Source organism: Rhinolophus sinicus, linkage group LG13 (genome assembly GCF_036562045.2).
Source record: "Rhinolophus sinicus isolate RSC01 linkage group LG13, ASM3656204v1, whole genome shotgun sequence".
NCBI classification, from domain to species: Eukaryota; Metazoa; Chordata; class Mammalia; order Chiroptera; family Rhinolophidae; genus Rhinolophus; species Rhinolophus sinicus.
In genome coordinates this window covers 4,734,713-4,751,521 of record NC_133762.1, presented here as the reverse complement: position 1 = coordinate 4,751,521, position 16,809 = coordinate 4,734,713, and the positions used below count along the sequence as shown (strand labels likewise).

Below are 16,809 nucleotides of genomic sequence, written 5' to 3'. Positions count from 1 at the left end.
GCTGGGTGAAATGTGTGATGGCATACTCTCTTTGCAATTGCTCTCTAAATCTGAAATTGTCTCAGAACACAAAGTTAAAAATACATACATACAGAACAAAGAAATATATTTAAAAAAAAGAAAAACTGCTGAGAAGAAATGGCATTTACAATAGTCATTTGGCTGACCTTTCAGAAACTGGGTGTAGCACACCTGCCACCATATTTCAGATATAAAAACTACAGAAAGTTTGATTTAAGGCCCAGAAATATATTTATAAGAATTTAGTAAATGGCAAAGCTTAAGGACAAACTACATGTAGGCATTTAGCAACTTGTCTCTGATCTCTTTTGAAGAAGGGATCGTGAAGCATCTCCATGGAGTACTCAAAATGGACCCTGTAAACTATTTACACCCTTATCCCTGTAGGTTACAGTGAAGACTACACACACACACACATGCATACCCATATTTTGATTCATATCTTATAGTTGGAGATGTAAAGATTCTATAACAAAACAATATGGAAGAGCATTTTCTCCACACTTGAAACAGCAGTTGTAGGCCAAGCGATTGTTTTTCAGAGTAAATAACCAGTCTGCCTCCTATTTTACACCATTTGTTTGCAGATAAAGCTGCTTTCAGATTGGGGCTTCATGTATCCGTGATGCTTATATAGACCCCTTTCACAGATAGACAAAGAAGCATGAGTTATTTAAGTAAAATAAGAAAAAACTAGTTAGTACATCATTCTAGCATGTGAATATTTTCCAGATGTTTAAGTGAAAAAGAGTAAATATGTTCCGTTCATCTCTTTTCTGGATGTGATTACTGTATCACTTCTCCAGTCTCATTTTCTTCATATAGGTGGTTTTTCTCCATTGAAATTATTTTATTCATGTGAAAATTATATTTGCAAATGATAAAAATGTACAAATCTGTTTAAAACTATTATACTTATTAACAGATGTTTGAGGTCTTGTTTCCTGACACCGTGCTAGCTACTGTGGGAAATAAAATACGAAATAAGTAAATAAGTTCTGTCCCCCAAGGGGCACAGAATCTAGTAGGAGATAAATGGACGTGTGCGCCCAGGTGGGGGAGGGGTGGTAGGCTGAAGATACAAGTCCAGAGGTAGTGTTCTCAGGGTTCCAGATACAACTGTTGTTGCGGCAGGACCCCCCTGCCCCTCCGTTAAATGTTGTCACCTAGCATGGCTGCGTGTAGGTACGGCCAGCATAGCAGCAGACCAAGCACAGGTCGGTGTGTCTTTAAATCCTGGCCCTAAAAAATGTAAATGAATCTTGCCAGTCTTTTAAAACCCACTGCAGGTCCAGAGACAGTAAAGAATTGATATTTGTATTCGTTGCGTACATAATTATCTCTTTAGACTTTCCAGCAACTGCAAGTATCCAAATAACATGTTTTTCTAAAGAAATACTTGATTTTCAAGTGCCAACAGCCTTTAACTGTCTTATCCTTCTCATGTGCTGAGTGCAGTCGGAGGAAGAGGAGTTGGAGCTGGTGAGTGTGGGCTTCTGCTTGAAGGGAGTTAACAGAGATGCAGAAAGTACTAGCTCTCTTAAATGTTTCTGTCTAACCAGGGTTGTTGCCTGTGTTACACAGATTTTATCACTTGTTACTCAACACCGTCCAAACACTTTGAACAACTCAACCTACTGGTAACACAGCATCGAGCTTTTCTAGTTATAACTGTATATCTTGATCCATTTTATTTGTTGGAGGCAACACTGGAATAGAGCCTCCAAAAACAATAGCTGCCACTTGTTAAAGATTTTTTTTTTTAAGGAAAGATACAAAATACCTTATATAGTTCCCCAAATTATCATCATATTTTTAGAAAATGACTTCACCTTCAAAGTTCCTCAGATTGTAACACATGGTCTTGTGTTATTTCTCTTTCTTTCAAAAAGATTACATCATTTTTGGTGAGGTCACCTTTTTCAGAGTTGGAAAGATTTCATCCTGCATGAGATGATCTGAGGCACAAAGGGCTTCCCTGTGTACTAAAAGGAACGTCTCAAGTGGAACATACACAAATTTACTTTTTTTCTATCAGAAGAGATACCATTCGTAAAAGTACCTGTCATTACCTTTTTTCCCCAAGTGATTTCTATTTGCTTTTCTTCTAGAAAGTGAATTTGACTAAAAACCTTCAGTTGACCTCTTTCTTCTTTGGGAACTAAAACCCAAACCTCACAGAAGTGATCACACGAATTCAAAGTCACCCACTAATTAGATGACTTTAAAGGGAATAACAACTTGAAAAAGTTTCATTTTTAGCATGGACAAGGGTTCAGATTGCATGAAAGCATGGGGGAAAGGCACCTGTTGGTTTTATTTACATTTTATTATTATGTATATGTGCATGCTAGTGTGTTTTGCACATTTTTTTTTTCTTTTTCAAAACAAGGTTGTCTGTGTTCTGTCCTTAAAATAAGAGATTGTGCTTTAACTTTGTGAGCACGGTTTGTGGTGGTTTTGTACTGATTAACTGAAATACACTAGTCACCTGTCATTGTGGCGTTGGATTATATCGTGTGGATTTGGACTCTCTTTTGGGAAAATACTTAGTGAGACAGTAATGACTACCAAATGGAAGTTTATAATTGGAGATAAAATAATTCAGCTTGCAGTAGACCTCACTATTTACCCGTAAGAAGTTGTCATGAGTGCTTCCTGGTGAATTACCCAGCAATATGCTGCCCTCTAGTGGTTCCGGAAGTCACTTACTGTTAGGAAACAATGCCAGACACACTCTTAGAATTTAGAAAGTTCAGATGGGTCTGAGCTCTTGAATAGAATCATGGATGGCTCTGAGGAAGGGCAGGCGCCCTGGAGCCTCCACTAAAAACTCTCCGGAGAGCCAGGCCAGGCCGCAGAGATTCCGTTAGAAGCCTGGCGATGCCAGAACAATGTGACTTCCCGGCAGCTCCAGGGGAGCAGCTACGGCCGTAAGGAATAAGAGTATTTATCCTTCTCTCACCAGTTGTGTAGAAATCTTGGGCCAGAGGGCTTGTTGGTGCCGTCTCTCCTTGGTGCGGTACTTCAGTCACCAAAGCATGCCCGTGTGTTACCGCACGACCCTCAGCAGGACCGCAAGGCAGGCGGCACCAAGCTCACTGTCTCCCTTTCTTGGCAAACGAAGAGGTTGGGAGATGTGAAAGGACGTTCGCAGTGCTTATGAAGTGGTGAACCCAGGATGAAAACCTGGGCAATAGAAGCACATACTTAGTGGTCTTTCTAACATCCTGTAACTTAAGACTGTATAGAAATTACAAACTAAAAAGAAAGAAACCAAGGGCTGGATCCTTATGAAATGATCAACGGTCAAGTATCCAGTTCTCGCCAAAGGCCTTCCTTTGACCCTTTGAAAGTGGTGGCAGAGAAAAGCGAATCCCATTCTGAGTGTTTATAATCTGAGTTACACTTTCCTTGATACGGCTTAGAGCCCCAGGCGTCAGCTGTCGGGCTGTAACGGCTTCATGTAGACACAGATGACGCTGGACTTGTGCGTGGGCCTCCTGGGTACTGACGGCGTGGGACGTGGAGTGTGTCTGGGCCTCAGACAGCGTCCCCTCAGCCAGCACGGCTAGAGGCTGCTGTCATGCCCAACACACAGAGGACAGTGGTCTTCCTGAGATGACTTCGTTTTTAGTAGCTGATTTCATGAATCCACTCCCAGTGTAGGTAGGATCCTGTGTGGATGGAGTCAGTCAGCAAGCATTTAATAGGACTCCATTCACAGCCCATCAGAAGTACTTTCTTCCAAAGTCCCCAGCCGGGGCCCCTTTCAGCAGTTGGACAACTGAATGTGTCTGAACCTGCAGTTAAAAACTAGGTCAGTGGGTGGGCGCAGTTCAGCACGAAGAGGCTGCACGTGTGGGGCGGGTGTGCGGGAATCTGTAACCCCGTCCCCCCAAACAGTCCTCAGTAAGTGCACAGGTAGACGCAGCTGCAGGGTCACTGGGAGGACCGCAGACAAGCTGCCCTGCGGGGCGCCGTGACCGAGACCGGGTCGCGTGCGCAGCTGCAACCTGAGCCCTGTGCGCGCGGCCCTCTGCTGCCTCGGGGACGCCAACCTGTACGCCCTCTGCTCACAGCCACCTGGCGGCGTCTGCGGTGGCGGCGCGTCCTCACGCCAGCGCAGAAGTGGGACCACTCAGCAGCGAGGTGCTGTGCTAAGGACGTAGCTCTGACTTCAGTAACGATGGAAAGACAAGGGAAAAGGAGTAACTAACGTCAAGTCGCCCCTGAAAATTCAAGTTATTCCCGTTAGTATTAAGGTTTTCCCACCATCGCTGCTTCAGGAAATAGTGACATTCACATCATCGCACTGTGAACCAGACCCCTTTTATTTAATCGCATGTTATTTTTAAATCTTGAGTCTGCCTGTAAATACGCGCAGAATAACCCTTGTCCCTTTCTCTGCTCTCACAGAACACCCAAAGGATAAGCAGTTCTCAAGCCACTCAGCCTCTCGCCACCCCCGTGGTCTCGGTGACGACCCCCAGCTTGCCTCCGCAGGGGCTCGTGTACTCGGCCATGCCCACCGCCTACAACACTGGTGAGCCGCTCTCGTCTTCCGTGGGTTCTGCCTCTGTTCCGCGGTCACACGTGCTTTTGTGATTGTTTTCCAAAGTACATTCATTGACGTAAATCGTCTTGTTTCTTAGAGTCACGTTTAGGTGTACCAAAAATCACATCTGGCCGTGGGGGGAAAAAAACTCCAGGACCTTTCTTGTTTTTCCTCAGAGCCAGTCACTCGCCTCTGAGAGGAGCTTTCATTCGTGTTTCTTCAGACATTTCATTTTAAAATACCCACTTCGGGGGTACATTGGGGACGTTTAGAACACTGCAGTGATTGCGGGGTGCTTTTAGCCACCAATGGGGCTGCGGGGAGAATCCTGGGCTGGCCGAGGACGGGTGACGTGCGTGTGGTTCCACTTTCTCACCAGCTGAGCCAAACACCGAAAGCTTCAAGGGTAGAAGGAAAGCAGGAAATAGTGAAATCACCATTGCCATGCGGGGAATTGGCTCATTTGTGATTCTTCTACGTGGATTGTAATAGAGATCACCGAAGCTTAGATTTCAGGGCACCACTTTGGGGGGTGCTCTGCTGTCTGGAGCTGCCTGAGGGAGCAGAGCCCTCCACAGGTCTGCCTGCCGCTTTCTCCAACTTGTTCTAGTAAAACAGAAACAACTTGAAAAGGTTTTATTGAAAAAGAAAGCCTCTTAGAAATGTCCACCATGTTTTCCTACGATCAATATGAAAAAGTGTCCAAATCCATCAGCAGCAAATGTAGAGGAAAGCCAGGGGCGCTGCATTCCTCGTCCTGCCTCCGTCCTGCCTGCGTGCGCCCCACACCAGCTGGGGCCGGCCCCATGCCAGGCTTTCCTCGCAGCTCCTGCTGGCCAAGGACAGGGCACACTGAGGCGGTAACCATGGAGGGGAAGCCCTGAGCTGCGGAGCTTACCCGGTTATAGCCTGGGACGTGAGAGTGCAGGGGGAAGGGAAATGTGTGAGCCTCAGTGGTCCCAGGCAGTACTGGCTGAGAAGATGGGCTTGAATTGGGCGTCAGAGTTAGACGATGGTTTACTGAGCATTTCATGACGGGTTTTCCAGGACACTTAGAAATCCCACTACGCTCATTTTATTTATTTTTCAGTTACAGCTGACATATAATATACTAGTTTCAGGGGTACCACATAGTGATTAGACATTGATACACTTTACCAACTGCTCACCCTGATAAGTCTGGTACCCACCTGGCACCCTACACAGTTGTTACAATATTATCGAGTCTGCCCTTTCAGTGTCGCTTGTGGAGCTGGTGGCGGGTGCTCTGGTGTGGTCTGAAGCTGGATGTTGGTTCTGAGGCCTCTTGGGAGGGGCTGCTGTGCAGGCCAATGTCAGCCTCTGCCTGTGCCCCACCTGGGACCCTCTGGTAGGAGCTACAAAGGGATCTGTGCATGTTTGCTGCCCATGCTGGCCTGGGAGGCGCCTGGGAGAGGCTAAGCTGTGAACCGAGGCCGGCTGCCACTGGTGCCCGGCATGGGGCTGCTCAGCCAGAGGGAGGGGCACGCTGGGGCCAGATGCTGCTTGTTTGGGCTTTGTGGACCTTTGAGAGATTTCAGGAAAGTCTGCAGCGTGAGCCAAGGCAGCCTGCTCATGTGGAAAAGCCACTGAAAGAGGTTTGGGCTGGTGCTGGGTGGGTGCTGTTAGCCAGGTTGATGGAGAGGCCGATTTGGTGCCTGCTGGCCCAGTGGGTGGGGGAGAGGCTGACCAAGGGAATGGGGGCACCAGCCAGCACGTGAGTCTCCGGAGAGAGCTGCCCTGGTGACGTCCCTCCAGCTCTGGGCCCGAAGTTGGTCAATTCAGTTCCTCCTCGTATGTCCCTGGTGCTTTTCAAGCGGCTCGTCCTGCGCTGGAGCTGAGTGAGTTTGCGACTATGTGTGGGCCCTTTAAGAGGAGTGCCTGGCACGCTAGCCGCCCTCCGTCTCACCCAGAAGGAGCCTGCACTGGTTTCACAGCCAGAAGTTATGGGGACTTCTCTCCCCGGTACTGGAGCCCTGGGCTGCGGACCTGGTGTGGGATTGGGACCCCTCACTCCTCAAGGGGAACCTCCACGGCCGAGATGGCCCTCCTGATTTGTAACTGCACACGCGGGTGTGGGACCAGCCCGTTCCGCGTCTCTGCCCCTCCTGCCATCTCGAGGTGGCTGCCTCTGTGTGTCAGTTATAGGACTTCTGTTCAGCTAGACCACGGGCGGTTCTCAGTGATGGTTGTTCAGTAGTTTGGTTGTAATTTTGAGGCGGTTGTGGGAGGAGGCAAGCACAGGTTACCTGCTCTGCCATCCTGAATGGGAGTCTCCCACTGTACTCGGTGTTAGAAATGCCATGTGAGTGACAGAAGTTTCTTAGAAGTCCAGAGGGAATTACCAAAACATAAAAATGGAGTCAGATTCTCTCCAAACCATCAGTTGCTTAGCTTTAGTCTCTTTTTTAGTCTTTGCTTTCTCAGCACTTAGTCTGTTTAATTTTACTGTTATCTTTAACATATTTAGCTCTGTGTTTTTTAAACACATGTCTGTGTTTTATCTTCCTTTAGTACCGTGTTTCCCCACAAATAAGACCTACCCAGACCATCAGCTCTAATACATCTTTTGGAGCAAAAATTAATATAAGACCCAGTATTACATCATATTATATATTACATCTGGTATTATATTAATTATATTAATTATATATTCTATTATATATTCTATTATATATTAATCAGACAGGTCTTATAGTAAAATAAGACCAGGTCTTATATTAATTTTTGCTCCAAAAGACGCATTAGAGCTGATGGTCCGGCCAGGTTATTTGTGGGGAAACACGGTATGTCCTCTCCTTCCTGTGACATTTAGAGGCAAAAACATGCCACACAGTCAAGGATGCACCAATGAGCGACAGTTCTGTGTCCAGGCGTCTCCACACTCCCTCACGCCTGTCGGTGTGCTCCCGGCTTCACAGACTCATGTGTGTGTCAACTACTTGTTCTCCTGCACCTCCTGGGGGCAGGTCCCGTGAAGGCACTGGACGTGCGAGGATGCAGGGTCACAGTGGAACAAGGGACTGTCAGGGGAAAGGACACCCGGACAGCTCCAGGAGTCATTTATGACCTTCGGGTTGGGGGCCCCATGGACGCTCCGACTGAAGGACGCAGGCAGAGCAGGGAGTGTCCTGGGGCAGACGGAGGGCCGTGCGGGAGTCTGGGGGGCGGGGGGCACGTGCTGGCAGGGTCAGAGAGTGAGGAGGGATCAGAGGCCGTGCTGAGGATTCTGGACATTCTCTTGGGAAGCCGTAATTCAAGGTTTTCAGCAGCAAGGTGTCGTGAGCCTATTTGTGGTTTAAAGCTCACGTTGGCTGCAGGGTACGTGGGGGCAGAAGTGAATGCAAGGACAGCACCCAGAGGGCTATGGTGGCCCAAGTAAGGGGACCGAAGGTGTGGACTAGAGTAGTGGCGTCAGAGATGGTGAAACCTGGCGGCTTGAGAGACAGATGGAATGGACCGGATTTGGCGGTGGGAGCGAGCGCACAAAGAATTATCAAGAGTAACACCCCAGGTCTCGCGCAAGCCACTGGTGACTGTTGGTGCCGCTAAGATAAGGACTGTTTGAAGCGGAGCAGCTTTGGAGGGAAAGACAAGTGCAGCTGGGTCACATCCAGTTGGAGGAGTCTGGAGACATCCAAGTGGACCCGTCGGGTAGGCAGCGGGCAGGACCCTGGGCGCAGAGGTCAGAGAGCTGTGGGCTTGCAGGGGTCGCGGTGGGAGGCGTTGGGGTGAGGGGCGCCCCACCCCAGCCACTGAGGGTGCAGTGAGGCAGCGTGAGAACACAGGAGAGGGGCTGCGACAGGCGCGTAAGGACCAAGCCGTGCTGTTCAACTCAGTGGCTTTTTCAAAAAAGAATTCACTGCGATGAGCAACTTCTTTACACACCTCTCTTGAGATATAAAGTAGGAGAGGTTCCTCTCTTTACAATTAAATGGAGAAGACAAGTGTGAATGACGAGCTGAAATTACTGTGTGTGAGTAACCACGGTCCCAGGTCTTGGGCAAAGTGGTAGGACTGAAGCAGTCGCATAAAATGACATATTTACATTCTTGTACCACGAAGTTTTTCCATGAACTTGAAAATAATTCGCTTGCAATCCCGGATGTCCAACAGTCTCTGTAACTTTGAACAAATGCAGTTAACTGTGTGTCACTCGGGGTGGCATCCACGAGAAGGGGGCTGCACCTTTCCTGTCCCCGCTCCTTCAGGACCGTGACTTGTGGGTGTGGACGCAGCTGTGAGCTGGAGGAGGGTGGTGGCGGGGGCCTTACCTAAGGGAACAGTGACCCAGGAAGGCCCTTTAATGACAGCCGTTTTCTTATTTACAAGTTGGGAAAGGGTGTCAACTTTTTGTGAAATAATAGACGATCAACATCTAGTATAGAATTGAATCTTCCTTTATTGAAATCATTCCAAACAACTACGTAGAGCTGGGTCCTAGAAAGCTCCCCAAAGCCCCTTTCCTATGGGTGTCACAGCCGTGGTGTGTGGTGGTTTCTCCCCACCTGGGAACTTGGCAGCTGCTGTGTGGAAAACGTGTTGCCCACACGCCCGTGTCCTCCTCTTGCAGATTACTCGCTGACGAGCGCGGACCTGTCCGCCTTGCAGGGCTTCAGCTCCCCGGGCATGCTGTCCCTGGGCCAGGTGTCGGCCTGGCAGCAGCACCACTTAGGACAAGCCGCCCTCAGCTCCTTGGTGTGAGTAACCCCGCCGTGCGCCCTTTGCTGTCAGTAAGTCGCTGCACTGTGGACGTGAGGTGGCACGAGTGTTTGGAGAAAAGGGTTTCCAGGGCTCTGGTAAGAGCTTGGATGTTGAACAAACGGGGCGAGGCCTCTGTCACGCGGACGTGCTGAGTAGGCTCAGTATCTAAGGGGCTGCCGAGGACACACACCCCTAGTTATACCTGCCAACCTCCTCCCACCCCATGTCTGATCCCACTGTTTGAAGAAAGGCAGCTGGAAGGTTCTTGGGCCCACCTACCACCCTGTTTTCTGCTTTGGGGAATATCAGTGACAAAGAGACCAGGAAAACGAGCGGTGCCGTTTGCTTTCTGCTCGGTTCGGAGGGCCGGGGTGCTGGGGGTGGGAGTGGGGGTGTCTTGTGTGGGAATCAGACCACATGGGGTTGAGCCCAGCCCACTGACCTCCTGGAGGACGCTCCTTCCGGGCAGTGTGGGGAGGTGAGTGAAGAGGGCTCCCAGGCGGCCTGGTGGGAGCAGGAGGGGAAGGAACAGCAGGCCCCGGAGCAGGTGAGGGCAGCAGGCGTCCCAGAGGACGGGGTGGCACCGCACGCCCCGCGGGGCTGCCTCCTCCCGGCCCCAGAGCCCCAGCTTAGCACCCCCGCTCCCTCCTGCAGCCTGGAAGCGGCCCCCAGTGTCGTCTCCTGGACAAAGGGCCCGGGTGTGCTGAGCGTCCTCCCAGACACAGGAGAAACTGCCCTGCGGAGGGCACAGGACAGAGGGCACAGCCGGCACGCTGCCTTCTCTGAGCCGCGTCCTCCTCTGTGAAGCTGGCGTCAGGCCTGACTTCTCAGGGACGCTGCTGTGCCTGTCACGGCCCGAGAAGAAAGTGAGGAGACGGCAGGATTCAGGGTGCCCTGTTGTTCCTCTCCGTCTCCGTCCGGGGGCTGCCTCAGCGACCCCAGTGCCGGGGGGGGCTGAAGGACACGCCGCAGCCGGCGTGGGGCTCTGACTGTTCCAGGGGGCGGCGTGCGCGCTCATTCCAGCCACTCGCGCCCCCCTAACGTCTGTGTTTTCTCCCTGCAGTTCTGGAGGGCAGTTATCTCAGGGTTCGAATTTATCCATTAATACCAACCAGAACATCAACATTAAGTCAGAACCGATTTCACCTCCCCGGGATCGAATGACCCCGTCAGGCTTCCAGCAGCAGCCGCAGCCCCAGCCCCCCCAGCCCCGGCAGGAAATGGGGCGCTCCCCTGTGGACAGTCTGAGCAGCTCGAGCAGCTCCTATGACGGCAGCGACCGGGAGGACCCCCGGGGCGACTTCCACCCGCCCGTGGTGCTCGGCCGCCCCCCGGCCACGGAGGACAGGGAGAGCCCGTCTGTGAAGCGCATGCGCATGGACGCCTGGGTGACCTAAGGCTCCGCCCCCTCCCCCGGCTGGTGTCACGGACTGTGTGTGACTGCAGTGGCCTGCCTTCCGTGTGTACCTGGGTGGTAAGGACATGAGGTAAATATATTTATATGTACATACATACATACATAGCCCTTTCACGTGTATGTATGTGGGTGTGAGTGTGTGTGTGGGTGTGTTGCAAACACAGCATCAGGCGCTTACCTGCGACCCCTGCACAGCTGCAGGTGTGCGGCCCGTGGCAGCCCAGCCCCTGGCGGCCGTCTGGCCTGGCACTTCCTTGGACTACTTGTTTCATACGATAACCAGTACCCAGTTTTTGCAGAGAACGGTGTACCCATATGTACTTCTCCCACACTAGCTTGCAGAAACCTAGAGGGCCCCTACTTGTCTTATTTAACGGTGCGGTGACTGTAGGACTTAAGAAAAATGCTTTGTAGAACAGAGCAGTAGAAAAGCAGGAACCAAGAAAGCAATACTGTACATAAAACGTCATTTATATTAACTACTCAACCTGGCATGGGTCTCTGTCGCAAAGGGGTGCATGGTAAAGGGCTGTTGACATTAAAAAAAAAAAAAGAAAAAAAAAAAAGCCCCACACATAAGTGTTTTGCACGTGCAAAAATGTATTGGGTCAAAGAAGTGATCTTTAGCTAATAAAAGAGAGAGACTAGAAAACACGCATGAGATCTTCAGAAAATACTAGCCTAGAAATATAGAACATTAAAATAAATTAATATATTAAGTTATAATTGGAATATGTCAGAAGTTTCTTTTTACATTCATATCTTAAAAATTAAAGAAACTGATTTTAGCTCATGTATATTTTATATGAAAGAAAACACCCTTATGAATTGATGACTATATATAAAATTATATTCACTACTTTTGAAAACATTCTGCTATGAATTATTTATATAAGCCAAAGCTGTATGTTTTAACTTTTTTTTTTTTTTTAGAGAATAGCTTTATCTTGTTTTAAGTTTTTAGTTCTATTCTAAAAGTTAAGAGGGAAAAAAACAAAAATATCTTGCAAGCAGAACCTTGGAAAAAAAAAGCCATGAACACTTATTCTATATATAAATTAAAAGTTGAGCCAAACTCTTTGTGTATATAGCATCTTAAATATATTATCACCTTTGATGTAAGTTCCTATGTATTGTATGGTCACCAGATTAAAAAGTATATTTTTGTGGATTGCCGCCAATTTGGGGGGGAAAGGCGAGATCCTTATTAAGTAGAGTATTCACTGTTTAATATTTGCTATTTTGTTAAATATACTGTACTTTGGATTTTAATGATTAGCCCAGTTTTTTCAGAGGATTGTATAGAGGGGTTTCTCCCCCACTGGTGGTGAATGTGTGACGTTACGTTGTAATCTGTGCTGTATGGGTTGGGCATCATTATATATTTTATATGTGTACATAAATAGCAAAGTGGCAAAAAACAAATTGGTGTTAAGTTCATCCTGCATACATATAAAATGTGTTGTAACAGATTTTATAAGGCATTATTTAAAACTTGCCTTTTGTGAGGAAAAACGTAGAAAAAGCTGGCCTAATTTAATTCTTATTAGAGAAAAGTGGCAAAATAGTAGATGAGCACAAAGGTTTTATAAGTGGTAACCGGTTACGGAGACATATCCGTGGGCCGGGGGGAGGGGGACTCTTTTTTCCTTGACCCCCTAAGGTAGGGGGATGCGGCTGGTTACCAAACACGCCCCCTCTGAGCTTGTGCAGCGAGGGGACACGAGGGGTGGGGACACACTCACGGCGCTGGTCCTCAGCCCCACTCTCACCAGCCTCGTGAAATGGTGCCGCCCTCAGCTGAGACTGGGACCGTGGCCTTACTCTCTACAGGCGGGCAACTGAGTGGTGACCCCAAGTCTGGCCGGTTTCTGGGCTTGTGCCATGAACAAAATTCAAAGTCCTGTGTCTCTACTTTCACCACAAATTTTTACTCCTTTTCCTGAGAAACTCAAAATAAGGGTTTAAAAACGCAATTTTATATTTTAAACTTCCTGTTGAGCAGCTATCTACAATTTGTACTTACGTTTTGTTTCTCCCCCTAAATTGCATTCCTTCTGATGTTTCCCTCCTGTGCTACTTGTGACAAATCATCAATCAGCCAGATTTTCTGACTGACACATACGTATAAACCTGTGGCACTGACAGCTGCAAAATGGAATTCTGTCTTCATGACAGTTTGGGTAGTAAATTTTAATAGAGGCCAAAAAAGGGAGCGACACGCTCTCTCTTCTTATCACTATAGACGTTTTGGCTCTTATTCAGAAAGGATTCGTTCTTTAAAATGTCCTTGTTTTACTGAACTACTCACAGGCACATTTCTTCATATGGTCACACTAACTGAAACACGACTCTCCCAACACTGACCTTCCACGACGACCCTTACCACTTGTAAACCGTTCTAGCTTTGAAAGAGTGACGTGGCTCGTCCTGTACGCGCCCACGAACACCGAGAGGAGAGGAGTTACCGCATTCACATTTACTGTCTGTTTTCTTGTGTGCCTTACGACATGGCTTTTCTGACTGTATCTCAAGTCTTTCTTTCTATGCAGGTTTATAATCAGTACAACTACTGTTTTCTAAATACTACGCAAGGCTCGGAGTTTGTATTGCAATTTCACTGACCAAGTAACAATGTATTCCGTTTTCAGGAACTAAATAGTAGACTGTTAACCCTTTTCCCACGCGCAGGGCCCTGGAGTGCGTGGGCTTGGCAGCCGCCCTCCCCCTGACACCCTGTACGAACACAGGCGCCCCTCCTGGTGGAAACCAGCTCCGGGGGGAAGGCACTAACGGGGTTCCATCAGAACCTCCATTTCTTACCCTTTAGCCTCATGTGTTTTATATGCCACCATCACGAGACAATTTTAACCCTTCAGATGAAGTATTTTATTACTAAAACACAAAAACAAAAAAAGCTGAGAGGACGTTGCACTGGTTGACGTACTTCGTCAGTCCCCCAACTGGCATTACATTGCGAGCAAAGACGCCATCGCTTGTCTGCAGGTGGCCCCACCCCAAACTCCATCTTTTGAGCCCTAATTGTGTCCATTGTGTTAGCGACTAAATCAGGGGTCTGTTCTAGAAGCAGAGTGTGTTCCACCGTTTCCTTTCACTAGGACAAGTCATACAGCATCCACGTCACGCGCACAAGAAATACATAGTAAATAAGGAACCAGAGAACTCCTGGCATTGGGTCAGAAGACGCTAGATGACTCTTAGAATGTGAAAAAGATTTTACAAATGTAGAACTTTTATTTCTCTGTAGAAACTTTCTTCACTTTGCTGTGCAAGAAGACACTGCTTTGCTATATTTAAAATGGCTTTTTTAAAAAGAGATTTATGTATTTGGTAAATGTTTGTAGTCACCAGTTCACACACGAAGCTGTACACGGTTCGGTCACGGAAAACCGTCTGGCGGCACCAGCTGGCCTTGGTTGCCACCCTCGAGATGAAAACTAAGTGAATCTCAACTTCTCCCTGAATGTGTTGTTTTTCATTATACAATAAATATGATAGTGAACTTTTTATCAAATGGTTAAGAAACTGCTAGAGGTTGTTGTAAACTATTTGTACCCTGCACTCCCTACAGTAAAGACGGACTGGCTTTTCCTGTATGCTCTCGACTCTGTCGTGTTTGCCGCCGTCGCCTCCTCTCCCTTCCCATCACGAAGGCTGTGCCACCTGCGGGTGGACATGTGAGCTGCTGCAGCGCCCACCAGCCTGCCCTCCCGGGGCGCCCCCGGGCCCCTCAGGTGGTGGCCAGCCCTTGGTGTCAATCAATTAACCCATCGGCTCCAGGAACGACTTGTCACAGGCGAGGGGAAGGAAGGGGGGTGGGTATTGTCAGAATTTAGAAAATAGAGATTCTAGTTCTCTCAAGCTTAGGGGTGAAGTAACTTGTGTATCCAAAATGCATACATCCTACTGGGCTATAGGCCAAAGACAGAAGTACTACACGAATGGAGTTTCGTTTTTAAAAGCAATCGGTGTGAAAAATTATCTTAAACTTGCAGTGGAAAGTGTTCCCTTCCCCTGATTTGCCCTTTACGCCAGCTCCTAGCTAAGCAGATTCTTGCTGTCAATTAAATTAAAAGCTGAATTTTTATGCTGGTTTTACTTGTTGGCTACAGGGAGGCTATTAGCAGGTCTGGGAAGCTGGCTGAGGCCTGTGGCTAAAAATACTCTCCTCATAGCTGCATCTATTTCCAGTCAATTCACTGCCATTCCCCAGTTAGCTCCCATGGGGCCTCCCTCAGGCTTTCTCACTGTCGCCCTGGCACCAGCCCAGGAAGCGATGCTGCCCACGGAGCCCTGGGCCGGTGGGATGGCCCCCGCCTGCTCTGCTGGCCCGTCCAGTCGCCCACATGGGGTCCACGCCCGCCTGCCTGTAGCACTGAGCAGAAATCAGTGTTTATCCCCCACGAGAGAGGCGGTTCCACATGGGCCCCTGCAATGCTGGGGGCTGCGTGGCCTGGTGCCATCATGCAGCAGAGCCCGGCCCGTGTGTGAGCCTGACGCGCCCTGATCCCCAGCTGTCACAGTGTGAGCTGAGGACAGGCCCTTCCCAGCAGCCCCCAGCCGGCCACGCCCCTCCTCTCAGTGTCTAGACGACCCCAACTGACAGGGCAGCGTCCCCAGCTTACAGGATGTGTCCTAGACTCTGTCACTTCATACACGTCATCTCCAAAGCAGACGACAGAAACCACAGTTGTACTAACTGGTTTCACTAAGCCGCCCTCACACCCTTTGTCACTTTTTAAAACTTCATTTAAACTCATTTTTTAACTTAAAATTGGAAGCACAGTGGTTTCCGTATATCCCCCGCCCAGCTTCCCCTAATGTTAACCTTTAACCGCAGTACCACGATCAGAGCCAAGCAATGAACACGGACACAGGACTGTGCACTAAGGACCTGTCGGAATTCCACCCTTTCCCACGAATGTCGGCGGCTCTGCCAGGACCCCACACTGCACTTATCTCTCTGTACTAGTTCCTCAGCCTTTTCTCCCTTTTGAAAAGACACTTTTGAAGAATGCTGGTCAGTTATTTTGAACAGTATCCCTCGATGTGGATTTGTCTGAGGTTTTCTCCCGACTGGCATGAGTCTGCACTTGGCAAGAATACCAGAAATGAGGCGTCCTTAGTGACATGTCCTATTGCAGGCACTGCTGACCTTAAGGGCTCGGTCACCTGCTCTCTCCGGGGCTTCTTGCTGCAAAGGGACTTAGCGACCACAAAGGGAAAGACAGTATCTCGGGGAGATACTCTAGGTACTTTGAGACTAGATGGCTTTCTCCTCACTCAAACTTTCTACTCACTAATTGAAGCATCTTGTTTGTAACAATTGTTACTGTGGTATTTCCCTTTTTTCCTACATTTATTCATTGGGCTTCTGTAAGGAAGAGCTGTCCATTTTCCCCACTTAATTGTTTATATCATTATGGACTCGTGGACCTTGATTTTATACTATGGGTTATAATCTAGTACTATCATTATTTTGTTCCTTAAATTATTCCAGCTTTGGCCACTATGAGCTCCTTCCAGTAGATTCCTACCTATGTCCTTTGGAAAAGCTCCTGCCCACTTTTTCAGCATTTCCTTCCTTTCTGGCAAGATGTTTCACACTGGTATTTTCCCTGACTCAGTGCTGGATTAACACCTTCTCCAAGTAAGAATCAAACAAGAAATACCTTAAAATAAATGACAATGGAAACACAACATACAAAACCTATGGGACGCTGCAAAAGCAGTTCTTAGGGGGGAAGTTTACAGTAATACATGCACATATGAAGAAATGAGATCTCAAACAACCTAACTTGACATCCCAAGGAACTAAAAAAAGAACAGTCGAAGATTAGAAGGAAGGAAATAACAGATCAGAGGGGAAATAAATGAAATAGAGACCAGAAAAGCAACAGAAAAGGTCAATGAAACTTAAGAGCTGGGTTTTTAAAAAGATAAAATTGATAAACCACTAAGAAAAAAAGGACAAAATCAAAACTGAAAGGGGATACATAATAACTGATGCCACAGAAATACACAGGATTCTAAGGTACTACTACGAAACAAATGCCAACAAATTGCATAG

The 16,809-nt window shown here is 48.1% G+C and overlaps 1 protein-coding gene across 21 annotated transcripts in view; it reads left to right on the top strand.

Annotated features, from left to right (window-relative positions):
• MEF2A (myocyte enhancer factor 2A) overlaps nt 1–14,335 on the top strand; it is a 118,517-nt gene extending 104,182 nt beyond the window's left edge. For 11 of the 21 annotated variants that reach the window (XM_074317927.1, XM_074317941.1, XM_074317942.1 and 8 more), the window contains 4 exons: nt 1,480–1,503; nt 4,441–4,567; nt 9,171–9,297; nt 10,365–14,335. In XM_074317927.1, the coding sequence (XP_074174028.1) occupies nt 1,480–1,503; nt 4,441–4,567; nt 9,171–9,297; nt 10,365–10,698 (612 nt within the window). In that variant the 3' untranslated portion in view covers nt 10,699–14,335. The remainder of the gene's footprint in view (nt 1–1,479; nt 1,504–4,440; nt 4,568–9,170; nt 9,298–10,364) is intronic. The other 10 variants (XM_074317937.1, XM_074317944.1, XM_074317946.1 and 7 more) reach the window with 1 other exon arrangement.
• Nucleotides 14,336–16,809: the final 2,474 nt, after the last annotated feature.